The sequence below is a fragment of the Saccostrea cucullata genome, unplaced genomic scaffold (assembly GCF_032062105.1).
Source record: "Saccostrea cucullata isolate Sc308-1 unplaced genomic scaffold, CSIRO_AGI_Scuc_v1 ctg43, whole genome shotgun sequence".
Classification (NCBI taxonomy): domain Eukaryota; kingdom Metazoa; phylum Mollusca; class Bivalvia; order Ostreida; family Ostreidae; genus Saccostrea; species Saccostrea cuccullata.
In genome coordinates this window covers 507821-532031 of record NW_026934231.1, presented here as the reverse complement: position 1 = coordinate 532031, position 24211 = coordinate 507821, and the positions used below count along the sequence as shown (strand labels likewise).

The 24211-nt window shown below is 30.2% G+C and overlaps 1 protein-coding gene across 1 annotated transcript; it reads right to left on the bottom strand.

The window, feature by feature from the left end:
• Window positions 1-655: 655 nt before the first annotated feature.
• LOC134240283 (uncharacterized) lies at window positions 656-23621 on the bottom strand. The gene is made up of 4 exons (XM_062722386.1): window positions 23357-23621; window positions 16266-16405; window positions 4327-4376; window positions 656-2276 (listed from the first exon to the last, which is right to left on the bottom strand). Exons 1-4 carry the CDS (start codon window positions 23434-23436, stop codon window positions 2148-2150), a joined length of 399 nt encoding a protein of 132 aa, XP_062578370.1. The 5' UTR covers window positions 23437-23621; the 3' UTR covers window positions 656-2147.
• Window positions 23622-24211: the final 590 nt, after the last annotated feature.

Genomic DNA, 24211 nt, shown 5'->3' with positions numbered 1-24211 from the left:
AATTGAATTTGCTAGTTATTGACTAATTCCATGAAAATAATTAATGTGAAGCACATTGTTTGTGTCCACGGCATAAAATAACGTTGAATTAAAGTTAACTTTGCCCTCTTAACTGTCCAATCAGTCCTGTAGACTTAATGCATCATTCGAATGCGAGTACATGAAAAACACGCTGTAAACAGCCTCTTACATGTAATGTTTCGATATTGAGCATTTTGGGGGTATTAAAGCAATTCAATCGCTTAACATTTTAATAAATTTGCTTTCTAAAAAGTGATTTTTATTGTTTTACATCAAAAAATATGTATTTAACCAGATATTTCACAGGTGCCAATAGTAGCTGGTGTCCGAAACCAAGATTTTCTCGATTCGCACTTTACCAGCAGTGAGAATGGTCATTAAATGCGTGTCTAATATTTGTCAATAAAACAATTATTAAAGCTGAGGCCTATCGAAATACATAGTTTGTTATTTTTCTCCAAAAAATATTCTGTGAAATAGAATTAAAAAAAAACACTTTTAATACCTGTCTTTGTTGTGGGTTTTAAAATCAGCAACGGTTTTACATTCCAACAAATGCAAAGATTCACAGATTGACAAGCACTTGTTTACTCATTTGTTTAAACAACTGCCAAGAAATATAACAACAAACATGTTAATGCAATATCTCTTTATTTACGTAACAGTTACAAAAACAAGTTCATCTAGCCCGTGTACACTATGTACTGGGATCGTACGAGTGAATGGAATTCTGGTGTAGAACATTTATCATGTAAGCTTTATTATCGCATACGTATTATATATCAGTACCTTGGCACTTTGGAATCAAAAAAGAATACAAACTTGAGTTGTGTTATAGGCCGAGTTTATTCAACCTTCACCTATTTTATGCGAAAATAAAGAATGCATGAAAAGAGTTCTACAACAGGTATTTACAATATTATGAAGTCTAACAATGATATAAAAGAGATGTATTAAAATATAGTAACCCTCATTGCAAAATAAAAAAAAATATTTTAACACAATTCAGAAAAATAATTTAGCACTGATTAACATCTCAAAAAGAAATATTTAATATTTTTTAATTTAATTTTTTTAAATTAATATTTTGTAAAATACTACGTTATATAACCAAAACGGATATCTTTTTTATTATTATATTACATTTTCTTTGTTCTTTTTTAGCCTACACGCAAAATAAAGTATATGAGTTCATTCAATATCACAAATATACAATACTTGTTTATAAATATTTCACTAAATACAAAACTTTAAAAAAAACGTGTAATCATTTGCCTTTAAATTATCTTTTAATTGTTTTTTAACTTTATAAAGGTACAACCACAAATACGCCTATAAACCGAATGAGGTCGGTTTTTTAGAAATCTTCTATATGAAGGAAAGGCACATTCATACTTTCTTTTAAAGCACAGATCAAAGGTTTCAATCAATTTAGACTGCTCTATGAAGTTCAAAATGAATTAAAACAATTTGCATTTTAAATAATTACACAAACATAACCATAACATAAAAAAGGTATCTACTTAGAATAAACATTCAAACATTTCAAAATAAAATTTAAAATAACGGTGAATATATTTTAGATAAAACACAGATCTTATTATAGATATAATTAAAAGATAAAATATAGTATGAGAAATGATAAAATGCACAACAGGCAAATGTTTCATTACATAATGCTTCAAAAATATAATAACACTACAGTGCTTATTCGATGCAGCATTTGCAAATAATGACGTATTTATAAAGCTAAACATTCAAACTAGTGGGAAATGTGTAAATTAAAAGTGAAATTATCTTCACAAGAAATCCAACATTAACAAAAGTTTTTACATATCAGTAGTATATTAGATAGTCATATAAATCTTCTGACTTTGCTCAAACTAGTATCACGTGTATACAACAAAATCAACAGTATGGTCCCCGTAAAAGTTAGTTTAAGTAAATCAGTGTAAGCGACCTTGTTTATACCTCCAATGTACCAAAAATTTCTTTTCAAATTACAGTTTTTCATTTTAAAAAAGTTATCACGAAATATTTTATTCTTTATTTTGTATTTATCACAGATGGCGGGAAAAAAGTTAAAACGCCCACTGATGCTCCCTGATTGGAAGATATTTTTGTCATCAATTGGGTACCAACATTCCATCCACAGTCAAGGTATTCGGAGCGCCATCACGTGTGATGATGCGGCCTTTATGTCCATTCATGGCAAAGTCGTAAGTACAGCTGCAGTCTTCTTCACTGAATGTTTCCTATGGAGTGGAGGTAGAACAATTATTAAACACTTGTTACTTGAGATATTGGGGTACATTTTTACTTGAGAAAGACATTGATGGCAAACAAACGACTAAACTTTATGATAAATATGAATTTTTTAACTGTTCTTCTGTCAACTATTGTCAACTATTCATATGCAGTAATATACCCCTTATGGTATTTATATTTCCAAGACAATTCTTTATGATAGAGCATTTTAGACATACAAAAAATTTCAAAATCTGTATAAGGATATCAACAATTTTCTTACGCTATAGTTTCGCTATTCAATAGTATATCTTATTTTAAAAAATTGCAATCTACCGATATCTATAGGTCGAATTCATGGTGTCTTTTATAAAAATTGAATTTCTCACAGATTTTACCCGAACATGATGAAAGACACACATCATATATGTACCCGGTTAATGGGGACTGCTTACTTTTCCTGGCACCTGATTTCCTCTCTGATGTTTTACAAAAGCATATGCTTGCTTTGTTTACAACTTATATCGTTTAATTGCACTTTTGAGTATCATTACTGTTCGTTGTATTTACGTTTCTTAACATAAAAATAAACTACCGTTTTACTTAAGAATCAATTTTATAATGAATGTTTTGTGTCATTTCTTCTTATTGCCTCGTCCACAAAACTATTGTAAACTTAGAAAAATACGATAAGATATGATTCCCCTTTTTTCCGATCTGGTATACAAGTAAACCCCGTAGTATTAAAACTTAAAACAAACCCCAAGAAATTAACAAGCCATCAGACAATAAAGCGGTCCGCATTTGCTTATGAACGACTTTAACGAAATGATCATCAAAATGGAAAATGACATGTAGTTTATAACAACAAACACACCAACTATTCACATACCTTTCTTTCTTACAACACCATCCGAACTCAAATTGAATGTAAATAAAAATGAAAGACGTTTTTGAAAATCAAAAAAAGAGGCTACATATAAGTTGATGTTTAAGGGATTTCAACAACTTTGTTTTAAGTAAGAATTTTGAAAATTCTACAACAGTAACCTTAATTTTTTTTTTATCAAATCTAATACTATTTGACTAGTCATCGTTCAATTTATAGGACTAACGACTGACTATGAATTACGTCGATCAATTTATAGGACTAACGACTGACTATGAATTACGTCGATCAATTTATAGGACTAACGACTGACTATGAATTACGTCGATCAATTTATAGGACTAACGACTGACTATGAATTACATCGATCAATTTATAGGACTAACGACTGACTATGAATTACATCAATCAATTTATAGGACTAACGACTGATTATGAATTACAACGATCAATTTATAGGTCTAACGACTGACTATGAATTACATCGATCCATTTATAGGACTAACGACTGACTATGTATTACAACGATCCATTTATAGGACTAGCGACTGACTATGAATTACATCGATCAATCTATAGGACTAACGACTGACTATGAATTACATCGATCAATTTATAGGACTAAGGGCGGTTATGACAGAGGATGCTTATTCCTCCTGGAAACTTGATCCCATGTCTGAAATTTCTAGTGGTATGTATATAATTATATATTTTTCATGTCTTTTTTATTTTTTACAATTATTGTTTTTAATCACATTTTTTTTATAATTAAAGCAAGTTTAAGATTATCATTGTTCGTTATCTTTGCCTTGTTTACAATAATAACTGTTATGTAATCTTTCATTGTATTAACTTTCTACCTCGAAGTCCACCAATAAGGAAGTCGTATCTGTGGCTTACTAGAATGCAATTAGTCCCCTAATACAATACTTTTTCCTGTAACATCGAAGCTCAATAATACTTTAATTACTATTGACTTTCTGTCGGGGATCGTGATAATAACTGAAACATTCATTATTGAAGAGCGTATAGATTTTTAGACACACGGATGCTGTTTGTTAAAACAGTGATATATAGCACCATTTGAACATTTCTCAAATTACAAATTCGATTCTAAGTGACTCAGAATCACATGGCATCCTATAATACGAAAGTACATTCAAACTCACCATGGCGTCTTGTTTTTCCCCGTTGCAGTAAACTTCTCCTGTGTACATTCCTAAAAATATAAATATTTTCTCATTACATTCAACAATGAATATTGAAGATATAAAGAAAAATGTTTCGAAAAATATTTTATTAAAATAATTTTCTAATCCTGAGAAATCAGGATAAAAATAGTGTCAAAGGTATGTAGGATATTCAAAAGAAATAGTGCGAGTAAAAAAATAAATAGAGTAAATAAGTGTAAATATTTCTCTAATAATGTTCCTAGTATGATTTTAAATCAATCGCCTTGGAATAAATGTGAATGGTTTAGTTCTACTTCTATCGTGCACCAGTTAAGTGAGCTTCTGCAAAAATTATTTTAGTAAATTAAAACAGTTTTAAAAACATTTGACTGAGGAAGTAAGAACCCAGTGTCTGTCGACCAGAGCTATTTTCCTTGGCTTCGTTCTGAAATAGTCATTGCTTTGGGGAATTGGACTCTTGCTAACTCCGTGAATTAAAAAATATATTTCAATGGTTTATTAATTTCAAAATTAACACAAAGAATACTCGACAAAAACGTTCCATTTTTAGTGAAAGATAAAAGTCTAGGTCTTCTTTATACCTATGTATAATATTGGCATTATATGAGTGTATCTGACTTTGAGGTAATTCAATTGTTCCAAAAAGAAAATTCCAACCATGTCTATTTGTGTGAAAATTACAAAAAAAGAATCACGTCAATTTTTCAAAGAAGAAAAGAGGATGTTAAAGTGTATATTACTGATTAGACACGTTTTTGATCTTTATTTAAAAATATTTTTTATATATCTGAATCATGTTAAGAACATAAACTTTATCAAAGATAGTACAGGGTGAAAAATGGTAATTAACATTTCTAGATGCCGACACATATTAAGAAATTAAAGTACACGCTGATTCAATGCTCATACGCTGTATGTATCAGCGATTTTTGTCTACTTTCCAGTTCGATTGCGTAAAGGTGCAAAAAGGTAAAGGTTATAAAGGTCATCAAATGAATCAGTTCACTGATTCAAAATTACGATATATCGGTTTAATGAACTCCGCTATTCATTAAACTAAAGCTGCATATCTTCAAATAATAATTTCCCAATGTTATTGATTTTTTCAGACAGTTTTAATTTCCTGACAACCAGGTACATGAAACATATTACTTTCCAGCAATATTCTCCTTGAAGTGTGCCGCTGAACTTTGGTCAATTACCTTATTTTAATCGTAAAAATCAAGATGTTCGAAACTTTATTTATATGGACTAATACTACAGTTTTGAGGGTTCAATCTTAGAAAATGAACAACGAATTAATATTCAGTATCAAGGCTGAACATATATTTTGGTCAAAAAAGAGAAAAATTCTCTGTAGAAATAATATGAAAACAAATTCTTTCGAATATTATGAACATTGAAAAGTGTTCCTAATCACGTTAATTGTCTTTGAAAAAAGAATTTTTTTTCAGTCCATATTTACAATAACTAAAACAAAAAAGAACAAAACAAACAAAACTTCTGTAAAGTTTCTTTGATATTTTCCTGTATATAATATTTCACTGGTGGGTGGTCATTGAAATTTGATTGTTAACTTAAATGCGTACTTAGGCATTAAAAATTTGACTTTTTAAGGTAATGCCAACGATATACATCAACAATGTTCTTTTTAAGCACTTTTTTCTTCAGTTTCAACTACATTTGTACATTGAGAGTTAAAAAATACATGCGTACTTTTAACTCTCAAACTCTATAAAGCGTTGACAATTGCAATTGCTACTAGAACTCAGCATATAATTTTAAAGAATTATATTGATTTATCGAACTTAATGAAAGAAAAAATACCCGGTGTGTTTGAAAAAAAAAATACAAAGAAAAATCAATACACTCAGATAATTTAAAAAAAATGTTAAAAAAAAAGAGGTTTCATTTTATACATTACAACAACAACATAATGTCATGATGAAATGAAGAAACTAGACTATGATATGTAGAAATGATTATTTAAACAAAGATAAGTAAGTGATTAAAAAACACTTTTTATCAGAGTTTGACTGGAAGCGGAAATATTCATAGTCCTGCTTAGATTAGACAACTTAACAGAATGTATGACGTTTGACTGAAGTTATCCAATCATACTGTGTTTTGCTCTTGAATTGAATGCAATAGGAAAAGCAAATAATGATGGCTAATGATTATTTTTTATTTGAGGTTTTCCTTGTTTGAGAGTTATCGTTTATTGATCAAGTAATTGTTTAAAAAGCAACATTTGGTTTGTCGATATCCCCCCAAGACATCACAATGTTATAGCAAATGCCTCTTCATATGAGGTAAATTTAATATAAATATTTTCTTTCAGAAAAATAAGTTTGATGATCAATTAATCGAGTGATTACGAACAAGTCACAGAACTGTGTACCTGTCCAATGCAAGACTAAATCAGAAATAAAAACAAAATGCGTTATTGTTTTGTTTCATTATCGTGGAAGTTTGCTTCATTATCATTTTGCATTTTCAGAGTTTCATATTTGGTAACCTAACAACAAAGCTTTTAATTAACTTGATAACTTTTCAATCCTCAACTGCCCTCACATATGCAGCAATATACCCTTATCACCTGCATATGGGGTTTATTTCTCTCAGTTGATTTGATACGCAAGAGCATGCTCTACGTAAGAACAATTTATAAACGAGATAAATTATTGACAAACAATAAGATGAAACAAAAATATCAAGTCTCTTTTTAAGTCATCATTTTTCAAGTTAAATGGTCGATACAATGACCTTGTCTGTAAACAAAATCTATCACTTTAATGCTAACTGACGTTTTTCATAGCCATTGTGAGTCTATTATTTACACACTTAATTATCTATGGGATTTTCCATTATTTCCCGATAATGACAGGGAGCAAACAATGGGTGTAACCATTCGGTAGGGGATGTTTACTCTTCCATGGCACCTGATCCCACCTCTGATATTTTAGAGGTCCAAATTAGCTGTGCTCCTGATCTGTATTGTTTCAATGGGCTTTTGAGCTAAAATAATGTTCGTTCTCTTCATATATTTCATTTCACAGGTATCCAGAAAACTTGATTCAAATGTTAAAATAATATAAGTAAGAAACTTCTTACAGTAGGAAAACAGGATGGAATGTTTGGATTGGAGATGACATTGGCCTTGAACTTTGACCTCGAAGTTATAGATGAGGCACCTATGTCTATATTTCAGATAATTTAACTGATGAAATATCCATTTATATTTAAACTTCAAAATATCATAATGAGAAGGTCTTAATAAACACATCGGAAAAGGTCGAGGAAATAAACCTTAAACCTTCGCGGGTATGTTAAGGTAGCACATGGACCAGAATTCGGCGAATTAAGACTTTTTTATAATTATGTAACACTAATAAATCAGAAAAGTCAAGCATAAAACTTTTGTTATAATTATGCATTCTACAGACTTCAATGGGATTTATACTACATGAAGCACTTCACCACGACGTCACCACGTGACGTCTATAATTAGAAAATATGCCTTAATGAAAAAGTGAAAAGTTCAACACTACCCCGGGGATAATTAATTTCAATTTGTAATAATAATTATGTAAAAACATCTCTGTACCATGAAAAGTGCTGCTAGAATCCTACTGTCCTATCACAGAAATAATTATTCAACACTTCCTGACGAAACCTTCCCAAAATTTTTACACTTTGTTCATAACATCGAAAAAAATGCATTAATTCCCGTAAACCATACGATTCTAGCAGTACTTTCTAAAAACAATATAATAAGAACTTTAGATAGAAACAAAGATTAAGTTTCAATGTGTGCGTCGTAGTGTTGAACTTTTGCATCTTATTTATTACGAACGACAGAGGAAAGGCTGATCGGCAAGTAAACACCCTCCCTGCTTTAATGTTACGAAGAAATTGTTGAAGTATATTACCATACCTTATTCATAAGCTTTATTCCCACATGAATCACACATGATATTCATTCTAAATGCTTTTAAACTCCGATTTCTTGTGTTTGTTTACATGAATTCTCGTTACGTTTCACTTTCACTCTGCTACTGCATGATCAACAGTTATGACGTCACGGGTTTGGTATTTAACCCCTGTGATAACTACAGAGACCCAGAAACGACAAAATTCTGTTTGTATTATGCCTCTGCATATTTTGATTAATTTTACGGCCTCAAATCAATCTTAGATATCGATTATAAGAAATTGTTATCTCTAAACTTCACGTCATATAGTTTATTATGACGTCATATCATATAGGCAAGTAGAATATTTGGTTGTAACCTTAACCTACCTGCGTTGGCATTGATAAATGAACTTTTTTGCGGTTGACAATTTCCATATATATCGTTTCTAAATCTCACTTGAGGACTTGAAGCCAAATGATAGAGGTTGCAATATTTAGAATAACAGTTTGCAGGTTGACTTGGATTTTGATCTTTACGTCTGAAAAGAAACAATTTACAAAGACAAGTTTCTTTTTCAAAGTTTTAGTAATTTGGGACATCTTTTATATATTTTTTTCCCATTCCTACCACGTTTTCATTTCTCATATATCCTTGGAAGATGTACAAAGTCCTTTTCAAAATAATTTTTTTAAGTTATTATCATTCATAATTTTTTCATAGAATTTTTATATGTAGGTTGGGTAATTTACAGAAAAAAATATATGTGAAAAGAAAAAACATTTAAAGGATGGAAAACACCAATTAAATTATTTCATAAGCTAAAAATGTCTTAGTTGTAGTTGTAACAAACATTGCTCAGTGATGTGAACAAATTTCCCACAGTTATCTGAAATTTACATTACCGTATTTCGAAAAGAATGATTAACAAAATTGAAAAATCATGTTTATATTCCCATATTATTTGCATTTTCATAATCCCTTCAGAAAATAATCAATATGGCTAACACAAAAAACCCCACAAATTATACACAGTTTTCTTACAAGCCAAATAATTCTTAAATTCGAAAATTGAAAAAAAATGCTTTAAAAGTGTTTCAAGGCGAAAATTTATCTTAAGGGCGAATATTAACTAACATTTTTAATAAAAATTGAAAGATCATGTTTCAAAAAATTGTCTACAGATTTTTCTGTTTGACCAATCATGACAAAAAGCGAGTACTAGTGTGACCGATCGACAGGGAAAGCTTACTCCCCCATGCATGGCATCTGATCCCATCTCTAAAATTATCAGAGGTCGGTTTTTTTTTTGTTTTTTTTATCTGCTACAAATCTTTGTTTTTTTTGTTTTTTTTTTAAATTTGACTTCTGAGTCTGATAACTGTTCGTTATCTTCATATGTATATAAGGTCATCGGTTTCTTTGCTCTTGATATTTGTTATTGGTATTGGAATATGACTTTCATAAATATGAATCATGTCTATTTTCTATCGACTTTATGTGTTGTAAATCTAATGAACGTTAAAAAAAGTTTAAATTGTCACACTTTGGTCATTATTAGACTTTGAATTTATTTTCTTTAAAAAAAGGCACGTTCGTTGATCTTTTTCTTTTCTGTATAAGTAATCTCTTACTTATTTTCAGTTTTTACATTAAGAAATACTCTGTGATTTCAGAAATGCTGTTAAGGTACCCTTTTATAGTTCGAACTTATTTTGTTAAGTAACAAGAGCTATTCAAAATTTCAATAATACTTCTTTACTTTTGTTATTTTTTTTTCAGAAGTTAAATATATTCAAATATTTGCCTGCTTAAACACAGCATGAAAATAGATTACTAGACTAAAAGGCGTCTATATTTTTAAAAAGGTCAAAGAAACATTGTTTTTTTAAGTTGTGAAAATCAATAATTGACCCCCTCTCTGTTCTCTTTCATTGTGATTATATGTTAATCATTGATCGTGTTATGAAATTCACGTCCACCAAGAAATCATTTTACTTTGAATACTAAACCATTGTGAACAAAAAGAAAATGTATCTTTTTAGTGTTTAAAAAAGTTGTAAACTGTACTTCATGAGCTCAACTACAGTTTAGCATAGAATCACTCTATATATAATGTAACAGTGCTTTTCATTAGGAAATGAACAATTATGAGGATGATTCGGCTCTTAAATTTGTTTTCAGTTATGATGATGTTTTTGGGGTGAAGGGGGGATGCCAATATATAATATATTTCATGGGCATAACTGTGCAATTAATGATTTTTAAGACATATTTAACAACATGGTAAATCGATATTGTAACTCTCAGATAATCATAAAAGTTCTCCTATAATTTGTCCGCCTCAGATTTTCAAATACAATTAAGAATCTATTGCAGAAGATTTGTTATCATATGTATTCAAAAAAAAAATCAGTCCATGTTTTATTAAAACATGTCTACGAAAAAATGTTCATATTTTTAGCTCAAAAAGTGAGGTATATAGTTTTTCAAATCAAATCAAATCATGGTTATTATAATCATGGTATTTATATGCTCAGTAATAAAACATTATTTTTAAATAACTAAAAAGCTGAGTTGATACGATTCACCTCAAAGATCAATGTTGCGGGCGTTCAGACAAAAAAGAAACGGTCTATTTTATTCTGATGCTTGAATTTACCAAAGCTTAATTTGAAAAGGAAAAAAATCAATAAGTTTATTCGAAATTTAAAAAAAAATCCCGTATATCACATGTACGTACAGGAAGCCAATGAACAAAATTATATGATTCGATTTTCCTCTACAAAAATTTATGTCAAAAAACGCACGGCCTGTAAAATCATTAAAAAGGATTTTCTGTTTGTCCAAATCTGGATAATGATCCAGTTCAGACATAAATACGGTATCTTTGCATCTGCAAACAATGGCAACGAGAATGGCATCACTGTCCGCGTAAATAGATGAAGGAATTCCAATATTCTCTGATTCTAATCACTCAGCCTGCCAGTAATACATTTTACATTAAGCCTTCTGTTTATACAATGAACTGTATTGATCAGCATTTTGTGCTTACACGGTATCGTTCAAAAATCTATTTCTAAAATAACACAAGTCCTTCATCGTTACTTCTCCTTACGCATGAGAGATAATTTTGGAAATCAAAACAAAAGATAGAAATGCCATATTTTAGTGTATAATTCCTGTAGATTGTATTGCCACTTCATATTTTTAACATCTTTAGAATAAAGTGGGTTATAAGCATCTATTGATTTTTACCCTCATATATTTCTTAACTTAATTATGATGTAAAAAAAAATTAGAACATTTGACTCAGCTTATATAAATGGCAACATAATCAAGGAATTCTGAAACTTTGTTATTTCATATGTTGATTTTATGAAATCAATAAAAAAAAACTTGCAAATATTTATAAATTTTAAAATGAATGACAATTCAACAAACGAAATATAGGAGCAATGAATTCGAACTTTACATGCAATGAAGTCATCTTTATTTTCGGATACAAAGTCAGCCCATTGATTAACTGGTTACTGTTTCCATATATTTTCCTCCAAATAAGCTGTATGTCTATTGAATTACTGTAATGAAAACAATTCTCCGGTTAATTCTTATCAAAAAGTTAAGAATACAGCTTTGTTTGATAATTACTGTTGGTAATTTCCTTTCCAGTGTAGACTGCAATGCTAAAGCTAAAAACTTTTTAAGTTTTTCTACTAGTATTCTTAAGGAATGAGGTTCATTATAACCACTGCGCATTGTCGATTTCCACATTAACTTATTCTACTGTAAACAAAGTGAAGTCAGCATTAAATAATTTACATAAAAATAAGCTCCAAATTCTATTCACGTTATTTCTTAAACAACAATAAGCATTTAAAATTACACAATTTCAAGTATCAAATCAATTATAGGACACAAACTGTTTTCAAGGTTATTCAGTCGTTGGATCTTAACGATGGAGTTAATTAAAGAACTTTAAATGATTTACTTTAAGAATCCAATTAGAGCATCTAGACCATAGTTTTCAAATAATCGATGATATTAGCAAACCATTAATGCAGAGTCTGCGTGCAAAGTAAAAGTGAAATTACACTAACCTGTGAAATCTTGTGGATTTTTTTTTCAATACAAATGAACAGATTATCAAAACTGTAACCATCATTCATGCAATGCATGTTTTGAAAATAAGAAAAAGAAAGGAATAAAAGGTTTTCATAATGTCATGTAACAATTATATACTTTTATCATAAAATGGTTCAATTAAAATTCATGGACATTTGCATTAAAAAAAGAAAAATAAATAAATTTATTAATAAATATGCATGTTTTACATTCCAGTAAATTGCAATGCTGTGAGGTAATTACATTTTTTATTGAATGGATATTGGATATCGAGTGCAGTTCACATAGTTTGTTAAAACAGAATAGAGGACTTTTATGATTTGTAACACCTGCTTCACAAATATGATTTCACATTATCCAAATATAGAACAAGTTTGTTGAGGGCGGAATTAATTTGCATATCTGTTACCTCAAAAGGTAAATTTTAAAACACTGCATATAGTACCTCTTTAATGTTTTATATTGTTTTCGAGTATTATCTAATTAATTCGAATCCTTGATGACTTGAATGCTAATTTCATTTATTATTTTCCATGTTCTTCGGTCTACGCTAGAAAAAATCTATCAATTGGACACAATTAGGAAACATATTATGATTTCTTATTTAAGGTAGGATTCTTCTCTGGTTTCTGACTAGATGGAATATTCAAAGTGTATTTGTTGATATGTCTTATATATTTAGATGTAAGAGATTTAAAAGATCATATTTTTCTTTCCTCATCACAATTATACAACTTTAAATAGAAATGGTAAACTGTGTTTGAAAACTAGCAGGGACTATATTTTTGGCGGAATGTTGGCGTATGAAAATATGTTTTATTCTGCCTCTCAAAATTATTATAGAACATTGAATTTAGTTATAATTTTTACGCAATCAAAGACTAGAAGAAATTTTCAAATGTAAGTTAAATTAATAATAAGGGATTAAAGTTTCAAAATATATCAAATAAATAAGATTTTTCACACATACAAGAACTATGTTGGCTTTTAAATGCTTCAAATCTAAGTACAGATTTGCGCCAAAAATCCGTAAAAAACTGTTATTTCTCTCTTAGTAAACGATCAAAACTTTTAATTTTTGTATCATTTTGTACCTTTATGTGACAAGTTTATTATATGAGAAAATTGGAAAAAGTTAAATATAGGAAGCATATAAAAATAACTAACAAATCCTAAAAATTTAAGAAAAGTAGAGGAAATTCGGATTAGCAAATATCCATTTCATTTAAATTATCGATGTCAATTTGGTAATATCATCTTATAGGCCCTATACCGCAGTATCATTTTATGCAAAAAGAAAAACATTCAATCTTTTGCATTACAAGTAGGGATCGCATGATTGGAAACAGTAATGTTTTATTCTTAATGTCCAGGAAAAGGGTAATGACCTTGACCTAACCTTGCGTCTAATATTAAACGGTCAAATTTAATCTCACTGATACCATCACTTAGTGATATTGTCCTCTGGATTCTGTGAAAATTTCATTAATTTTTAAATACAAGAAATATGAGAAGAATCCTACCTTAATAGAAAAAGTAAATTTTAAAACTCTGGAAAAATCTTAATACATTTAACAAAATATACATTCTAAGTATAGAAACATATTACTTCGTGGACATTCTATCATTAATGTAACATCTACGCTTTTTTCTAAGAAATACACATATCACAAAAATGTATGTTATTTAGTGTTATTTGCTTGAAGGTCAGTTTAAGGTCATCCTCTCTTACTGTCAACAAAATGCCATACCGTGGGTTCATCAATATTCGTTGAGCACCAATTTTTGAGGATTTCGTTGTTGAGCTGATCCACGAATTCAAATATTCATTGAATTAAGAAATATGACATTCATTTGTATAGGCAATGCTTTTGTCCACGAAATTACGTATCCTCGAAAACGTCTATTTTACAAAATCCACGAAAATTGATGCCAACGAAATATGATGAAACCACAGTTTATGTTTTTCTGTTATTTCTATGTCATTTCTTCTGGAATTTCGATGTTATTTCTTATATACCTGTAAATCTGTTTCATTGGATTTAATGGCCAATCACTGAAATCTGAATTAAGGAATCACTGTCTAGTTAGGAGAGTATGCCAGGGCATCAACAATAGTGGGAAACATGGGATAATTTGCATAACGGGCGAAGCCCGTTATGCTAAAATTATCCCATGTTTCCCACTATTGTTGATGTCCCTGGCATACTATCCTAACCAGACAGTGATTCCGTATAATTTCATTTCATTGTGAAATAAAATGGTAGATTTAGACTTTGAAGATGTAGACATAGACTTAAATTACACGAGGACTTCCATGCCAATTTCAGTAGTCCTCGCCAAATGACGTCAAACACCTAGGCAGCCGCACGAGATTTACATGCACATTTTGCCTCCTTAGCGTCAGCCACAGAGACAGATGCGCACGAGATTTGCATGCATTTTAGGCCTCCTTAGCTCCTGACCTATCGACCCGCCTAATTTACATTCCGGCAGAATTATCAAGAAATAAACTCCGACAACTTTCAAAGAGTTATCGCAGAGAAAAAAATTAGAAATGGAAATATTCATTTTTAAGGACCTGGTTCAAATAATGTTAAATATATTTGGCCTTTTATTTAAAATATTAAGCAAAACATTGTTAAAATATGAAAGTTTGTCATTAAGAACACAAATGATACCTGGTTAAAAGTCAGTATTAATTGCATGCAAAAAGGTACAAAAAGGCAATAAGTTAAGTTTAGTTTACCGACTTTGCTAATTTTTGAGGTTTTGGTCAACATTTTAGTACGATTGGTATTAGATAAGGTAGAACTTTACCAAACCTTCTTCAAGTTTTATGTGATGTCTTAAATTCTGTACTTTTTAAAGAAAGAAAAGTTCTTTAAAGATGACAAAAACATCTATGTATTTATGATATTTCGATATTAAACGAGCTTGTGACCTTTATGTTAGTTTTTGTGCTGCAACGTAACAATAATTTTGATTTTCAAGAAGGAATTATTGCACAGTTTGAAATTATATTAACTTATTATTAGATTATAATTCTTACTCACACTTTACACCAATAACTCAGAGCCAAGGCCATGCTTGTCAATTTCATCAAAGTGATTAAGAACAATCTTATCGGGAAATGTTATAGTTAGAGACATTCCTTATCTTGGTCCAAAACTCTATTTTGTTATCTTTTTTCAAATAAAGTTAATTGTTATTTTTATAAAAATTCTTAAAATACTACGGAATATAGTAGTCACATTTGTATTAGATATTAAACTACAATTAATCTATTGAAAACTATAGTTAAACTAGATCTAAACATACGCATTTAAAGCCAAGCTACACGTTCCGTTCTAATTAAAAATTATTTTTAAAAATCTGCTGAATAAAATTTAAAAATATATATATAACGATAATTTATTAGCAACTTTATATAAAAAAAAAACACACGTAATGTAAACCTCCCAATCCTCATTGATAAAAATTACATTTTAAAACCTTTTTTTCTACGTGCCATCCTGATTTTACTAAAAGAAATATTAAAAGTGAATTTAAAAAAGCTGAGTAAGTGTTTACTTTCTAACATAGCATGAAAAAGGTAACGATAACAAACAGGTCCTGTAAATAAAACTGGATGCTACAATCATCACACTAATTATAAAGTTATTGCAGCTTCGAGTTAACAGTGATGAAAAATTTTCACGTGCAGTTACACTCTATTCTAAATGAAAATTAAATAAAAGACAAAGATGTGACAAAATAGTTTAAAATGAAAAAACGACCGACAATGAATAATACCAAAGTAAGCAGAAAAACAGAAGGTATGTTGGAAATTGGGTGATAATGAATATGTGAGTTTGGAAAGATTTAAACTCTTACTAAACGAAATATTGTAAGTTTCCTCAGATATCATGAAGTTCCAGACGGTTGTGTCATGACATTCGGTATGCATCGATGGCATTCCTTGGTCCGCTTGGTACGCCAGCATTCGAGCTTCTTTTGCTTCACGCTTGGCTTTTCTGAAGAAAAAAAATGGAAGAGAGAATAAAATGTTTTGCTTTAATTTTTTAGCACAATTGAAACGTAGATATTGTATAGGATGTACGTGCATCTTGTATTTCATTCGTTTGTGTGACTGCATTTGTCTAAACGATCATGGATTTAATTTGCATTCAAGTATTTATGTTTCAACATATGATGCAAGATCTACATTAATGTATATAATAAAAAAAAAAGTATGCAGTGATCTGGATCAATAAAAAGAATTTAAAGAAATTTTGCTTCGATATTAAAGCCAATGTTTCTCGGTCATTTTTCTGACAACGCAAAAGTAAATTTTAATGAGTAATGTTTACGAGTATTTTGGGGTCTTATTACTCTTTTAATGCGAAAGATAAAAAAAAGAATCAAACACACTAACACAATCGCGTGAAGAGAGAGAGAGAGAGAGAGAGAGAGAGAGAGAGAGCAAGAAAAATTTTGCAAACATATCAAATGCATAATTTATTTTCATATACATATCGTGCTAATATGAACATGAACATCAATAATCAGCGCCTTGTTTCCTGCTAATACACGATTGTCATCAATATCTGATTGGTGATAAGACTGTTACTTTACATAAATAAATGATACCGGACTCTGGATTTAATTGATTTTACCACGGCCTTCACCTTTCAGAAAATAAGCGGATATTAAGTGTATAACACGTCATGACAAATAATCTGGTTAAATGACATGATAAGTCCTTTATATATTCATTTCTTTTGTTAAGATTCTCTATACTTGTATTTAATCCTAATAATGATCCTGCAAACTTTGGAGGATACACAGCACCTGAACCTACACACGTTGGGCATCAGACTGTCGAATGCTGCACAATGTTATCTAGTGCAGTGAGAATAGCATGCCAGTATAATTTGATATTTACTGCAATCGGTGGAACAATTCTCTAACGATTCTTCGTTTGCTAAAAGCAAAATTCTTGATAAGCTTATTAACTTCAAGTTTCTATTCCGACTCTGACGTCATTGACCACCGAATTCCGGGAACCTCCAAAAATTTCCTTTGATAAGTGTTTGCATTGTGATATGATTTTATGCAAATCCTTGCTTTCATCGGTTGTACATGTTGCTTTATTAATTGGGAGACAATTATTTCAACCAGATTTTTGCAGACTCATTACAAAGGGCAATTTTTTATTAGGTAAAGAAACATTGCTGAAGAGAAAAAAATATTTTTTGGATATCACGCGTTTACTGTTTTCAATATCTGCTGAAATATTAACAATTATGAGAAGAATGGCATAATAATATTTGTCATTAGAAACATGAAGGGCACTGGAAAAAAATTTAAAAGAACAAAAGAAGGAGGCTAGCTTAGACATTCCTTATCTTCGTCAAAACTTACACGATTATGTTGCATAAAATCAATTCATGAAACCGTGCTTTTACCTGCAGTTTAATAATAATGCCACTTTTCAGAGCTTAAGCATGCTAGTAAATAATAATGCCACTTTTCAGAGCTTAAAAATGCAGTTTTATAATAACGCTACTTTTCAGAGCTTTTACATACCGTTTAATAATAACGCCACTTTTCAGAGCTTTTACATACAGCTTAATAATAACGCCACTTTTCGGAGCTTAAAAATGGAGTTAAATGATAACGCCGCTTATCAGAGTTTAAACATACAGCTTAATAATAATGCCACTTTTCATAGCTTAAACATGCAGTTTAATAATAACGCCACTTTCAGAGATTTAAATGGAATTTAATGATAATGCCACGTTTCAGAGCTTTAAAATGCAGTTTTATAATAATATAACTTTTCAGACCTTAAAATTGAATTTGATAATAACGCCACTTTTCAGAGCTTTTACATACTGTTTAATAATAACGCCACTTTTCAGAGCTTAAAAATGGAGCTAAATAATAACGCCGCTTGTCAGGGCTTAAACATACAACTTAATAATAATGCCACTTTTCATAGCTTAAACATGCAGTTTAATAATAACGCCACTTTTCAGAGATTTAAATGGAATTTAATAATAACGCCACTTTTCAGACCTTAAAATGGAATTTAAGGACGTTCGATCCTGAGCTTTTGAGTGGATTTTGGTCATGTCCCATACTAGTATTTATAAAATTCTGCATCATTTTAAAATTCTAACATTAAATCTTAATTCTACAATGCAAATTGAGCTATATTCAATGAAAAAACCGCGATTAAATTCTATTCAAGTAGAGTTAAACTAGGGACTATATTTTGTGGCGGAATGTTTTTTAGACTAAAATGATCAGTTTTTCCCTTTTGAACTATAAAAGTACTGTTTATTTTGGATTCCTATTTTTCCATGCTGGTTGCACACAAAGCTGTTTTTTGCAATAAAATGTGTTATGCTGGTTCTGAAATATCTATTAAATTATTTCTTATGAATTCTTTCAACAAAGTGTGACAAATATAGTATATATATTCTGAAAATCCGGGAAAAAATTTAGCTAATTTTAACGTAAAATTGACACTTTTTTAGTAATATCTGAAAATTTACAGCATATACCCTCACTTTTGATGTTCTTTTCTAAATATTCAAGATATATTTGAAGTATTTGCTTAAAATCAGAAAAAGTTTAAGACTTTAAAATAATTTTCTTGCATATTAAATTTTCAATGCCAGAAAAATCACATTTTAGTAGTGCAGAAAGGTCAAATAATTAAATATGCGAAGCAATTTGAAACTTTTTCTCAGTCACAATTTTAAAGTGCCTTTTTCTAAACAGACTTAGAGTTCATTTTGTTTCGTGCTTTAATTCGATAAAAATATTGCAGGTAAAACGTCGAAGATGTACTTTTTAATTAAGACACAAATTTCAGTGCAAAAAGGTCATATCAAATATACTGTAGCGCCAAAAGAAGCATATTGACCCCCATTTTTTGATTTGAATTTTAATTAAGCTATGTATGTAGAAACTAAAAATATACTTGGCAAAAAAAGTTTAAGACTTTAAATATCAGGATTGAACGTCGTTAATAATAACGCCAGTTTTCAGAGCTTAAACATGGAGTTAAATAATAACGCCACTTTTCAGACCTTAAAATGGAATTTAATAATAATGCCACTTTTCAGGGCTTAAACGGGCAGTTTAATAATAACGCCACTTTCAGAGATTTAAATGGAATTTAATGATAATGCCACTTTTCAGAGCTTTAAAATGCAGTTTTATAATAATGCCACTTTTCAGACCTTAAAATGGAATTTAATAACGCCACTTTTCATAGCTTAAACATACAGTTTAATAATAATGCCACTTTTCAGAGCTTATACATGCAGTTTAATAATAACGCCCATTTTAGAGCTTTTACATAAAGTTTAATAACAACGACCACTTTTCCGAGCTTAGACATTGAGTTAAATAATAATGCCACTTTTCATAGCTTAAACATGCAGTTTAATAATAACGCCACTTTCCAGAGCTTTTACATACAGTTTTATAATAACGCCACATTTCAGACCTTTAAAAAGCAGTTAAATATATTATCACTTTATCATATACTTAGTAATAGTTAGTATTATTATTTTTCTTTATTGTTCCAACTATCTGATTAGCTCAAACTGGATGGAGTATTAGAAAGAAGGATTTTAAGACAATTCTTATTAACTGATAAAAAATGATAAAACAATTGTAGCCTTTTGATTCGGTACAATCCCTCGATATATAGACATTAGAGAAAGCATATCGACCTCGCACTTCGCTCTCGGTCGATGTGCTTTCTTTAAGGTCTATATATCGAGGGATTGACCTCATCAAAAGGCTATAATTGTATAGTAAATACACCGATTCTGCACGGTGTGATACGGGTGACGTCACAATACCCCATATTACGGACCGGTCCGAAAATCCATATAAAACCTGAGGTAACGTTTGTATAAAGTTTAAAAGGTAATTTACTTGATTTTTATTTAAGTATTCATATAAAATAATTTTTTAATAATATTTGTGGTCTTAATTTTTTTTCAGTTAACTAAAATTGGCTCTATTAGATTTTAAAGAAAAATGTCATGAACATCCACGAAACATTCTTCAATGACCATATGTGATCTCGCATATTAAGCTTAACATTATCAGAATGTTACAGAGCTTTTGCAACAAGTTCTAATAATTTTACCGTTCAACGAGTTTCACAGGCAGCCTTTATCACCACCATTTTCCCAAGTATTAACATGCCGTTTCAATATAACCACCTTTTTAACGATCTTGCCTTTGAACAGTTATAACATTACCACAACATTACCTAGCCTTTACTGTAGCTTAATATTACCATAATTTACCAAGCTTTAGAGTATAGATAATATTACCACCATTTTACTGAGCTTCAACACACAGTTTCAATTTCAACACCACTTGACTGATCTTTTACATGCAGTTTTACATAGACACTACTTTGTCGACCCTTAACATTCACTTTTCAATTTTACCACCATTTTTCTGAATTTTGACATGCATTTTTATTCTATACTCCTTTTAGAGACCTTTAACATTTTCAGTTTTACCATCACTAAACTGAGCTTTTGCATGTTATTTTAAGTTTACCACCACATTACTTAAATTTTACATGCATTTTAATTATTGTTACTATTTTACCGATCTTACTTACGCAGTTTCAGTATAAAGTCTATAAACATAGACTTAAAATCAGTTTTAGTATTAATTGTAATTTTCATAAGAACAAAAAAGTAATTAAAAAAAAGATAATAATTTTGGGGGGAAAATATGGTCAAAAATGTAATTTATTACTTAGTATATTAACTATCAATTATAAATGGCTGAGCTGCCAACTAAATACAGGTTCAAAGGTGTAAATAACAACATTAAGATGTTGCAGACTCTATGAAATAGGTTAAATGCTTTTGTATCCATTCTGTGGTATTTTATACTCCTAGATGTTAATAGAGACTGAATACAAATTTAAAAGTGGACAGGCATCAGTTATATTGGTAAACTAAACTTTCGTCGATTAGTATTTTTTAAGTTTTTCCTTCATGTTCACTCTTTGAAAAACTTTGCATTTTTGTTTATTTGATTTAAACATTAGTAATGCATAATTGTTGCAAAAATTAAGTGAAGGGAATTTACTAACCTTCAAACAATTTTTAAAACGAGACAAGCTAATAAAACAAGGATTTGAACAGTCTTGTTTAAAGTTATCATTATGCAAAGTTCTTGGTCGATACAATGACCTTGTCAGTAAATACAAACTATTATTTAGTAGAATTCTGTCCCACGTTTTTATACGAATTGTAGGACATTATTTTCACGCTGACACTGTCTTGAATTTTCCTTTTTGTCCAATCATGACAAGGAGCACACGGTGGATGTAGTCGGTCGAGAAGAGATGCTTTCTCCTGATCCCGTATTTTTGCACCTGATGCCATTTCTTATGTTTTAGAGGTCCCTTTTGCTGTGCTCCCAATGTGTATTGTTTCAATGGTCTTTTGAGCTTAATTACTGTTTATTATACCCTATTTTTCATTTACACTGAGGAATATGTTTAAAATCTAGGTATACATGCTTTTGGATTGATTTTACAGGCAAAAAGTATATACCATATTACAAATTAAAATAATCGTTGTGTGGTATTAAAAGATTTTTCAATGTTTTTTAATGATGATTTATAAATTAACTCCAAGTGAGTTCTCATTGATACATTAAAATACAGGGAAAAATAAAATCAAGAAATAACCCAGAGAGAGTTTTATTGAAACATTAAAATACAGAAAAAGATAAATATAGTCTAAACTCATACTGGAAATCATCCACAGAAAACTCACAAAACATGACAGAAGGCTAGCAGCTAAATCATGTTGTAGTGGTTTTTCCTGTCATTCATCCCAAAGACAAGGGCGTTTCTAGATCAATCTCATTACTGCAAACCCTCTCCAATCATACATGTACAGATTAAGGTCCGTTTTTTGCAAGAGATACAAGTATTGTCTTTTACTGAGTTGAAAGTTTAACCTTATTTTTATGAAATGTGGGAAAATTTCAAAGGTTGCAATAAATTTGCTTACGGGATGAAAAGAAAAGTAAGATTATGATTGTGCAATTTTAATTTTAAATGATTTTAAACCATATGAGACTACAAAAATATAAAAACCCCATGCTGCCACCTTTGAAATTTACGACTTTTCTATATCCTTTAATAAAAGCAATAATTAGGGAAAAGATGGGCCTTAATTAATGCTCAAATTCTTTAGAGCCCTATGCCTCTTCTGATTATGTCTTGAACATGGACAATTCAGTGATATTTTAATATTACATGATTCTTCATTAACTTAAATCAGATCGAGGAAGTATGAGTTCAGCAGACACTTGCATGAGGAGGGGAAGGTCTGGACTTCTGGTGCATGTACAAAGTATGCCACACAAAGCTTAATGATGAAACACTTTGTCACTAATTGATCTATGTCTCTCTCAAAAGATACCAAGGTTGTCTATATTCCTGTTATAATACTCTGCTGTGTCTGGTATCAATTTATTTATGATATAACTTACTGCATGTACTCTATTCTAAGACACAAAAACAAAAAGTCATATAGAAGTCGTATAACCCTGAGTTCACAATCATAAGTACCACCTTACATATGATATTATTCAACTTGAAATTGAATCCTTGAATTAATACAAATATGTGTTTTTAAACAGTTCGCATCGGTTCCCCGTTCTCTGCATAGTTTCACACAGGCCGCAAAACACCTCACGCCTAAGGATTATTCGTTACAGAATAAATAGGTTAAATAATTACAAAAACAGAAGTCGACTTTGCTCTAATAAGTAACAAAAGTGGAAAAAGAAATTAATCTAGGCAGTGGCCTGGCATGTGAAGTCATTTTAAAAATATCATACATTATTAACATGCATGTAGTTTGCTATCGGGCGAATGTTTCATATTTTCAAACAAAAATAGAACTTACTTATCAGCTGCTTTCTTCTTGAGCGCCTTCTCAATGGCATTTTGCTTACTTTTTCTACAGGCTGTTAAAATCACCGACATTTTTAGGATGAAGTTTGTGAACGTTAGCTTCCTCGGACCAAAGACAAAAAAATCCAATATGTTTGCTCAACGTCTTTCTCTCAGAATTAATATATCCTCTGCTGGTACGAACCTGCTATTCATATATTTAATAGTGAGGTAGAATCCATTGATTCAGTTCGCCTCTTGTTGCTTGGCAACCACATCGACGTACAGGTGGATCGATCTCCGTCCTGTTCTATCTATGTTGAGTTTTAAAAGATCATTTCTAAACGTGTTCGATTCTCCTTACAATCAACACTCTTTGAGTGTTTACATGTATTCAGTGGGTATTGGATATTTATGAGACGATAAACATAATGTATTTGACATATTTCGCCACTGTTTGTAATACAATATTGCAACATTGTCGAACTCGCCAATAAATATTTTGTATTTACAATGCAATGTAATCAATTGTTTGAGAAAATCTATTTTGTCCTGGCTTTCTTAATTTTGCTTTTCTTCAATATTTTAATGCTACTGAAAGAACTCGTCTGCAATTTAACGATTTTAAAGGCAGGTTTTTAATATTTCATAAGAATTCCATACATCATGTAATTCTCTTTTTTTCATGACAAGGCAACTACTACATGTATATCAGAAATCCACTTTACACTATGATGATTTTTTTTCTGAAATATATTTACTGTTAGTAGCTATACATAATAACTTGGAAATAAGAGATTGATTTGTGAGAAAATAAACACTCCGGTTCTGTTTTTTTTTTATCATAGAATCGAATTTCTACAGCTTC

Coding starts and splice junctions, on each gene's coding strand:
- LOC134240283 (XM_062722386.1), bottom strand. CDS start 23,436: ATGTCGGTGATTTTAACAGCCTGTAGAAAAAGTAAGCAAAATGCCATT. Junction 16,406..23,356: donor AAGAAGAAAGCAGCTGATAA/GTAAGTTCTATT, acceptor TTTTTTCTTCAG/AAAAGCCAAGCGTGAAGCAA. Junction 4,377..16,265: donor AACTTACAATATTTCGTTTA/GTAAGAGTTTAA, acceptor TTATATTTTTAG/GAATGTACACAGGAGAAGTT.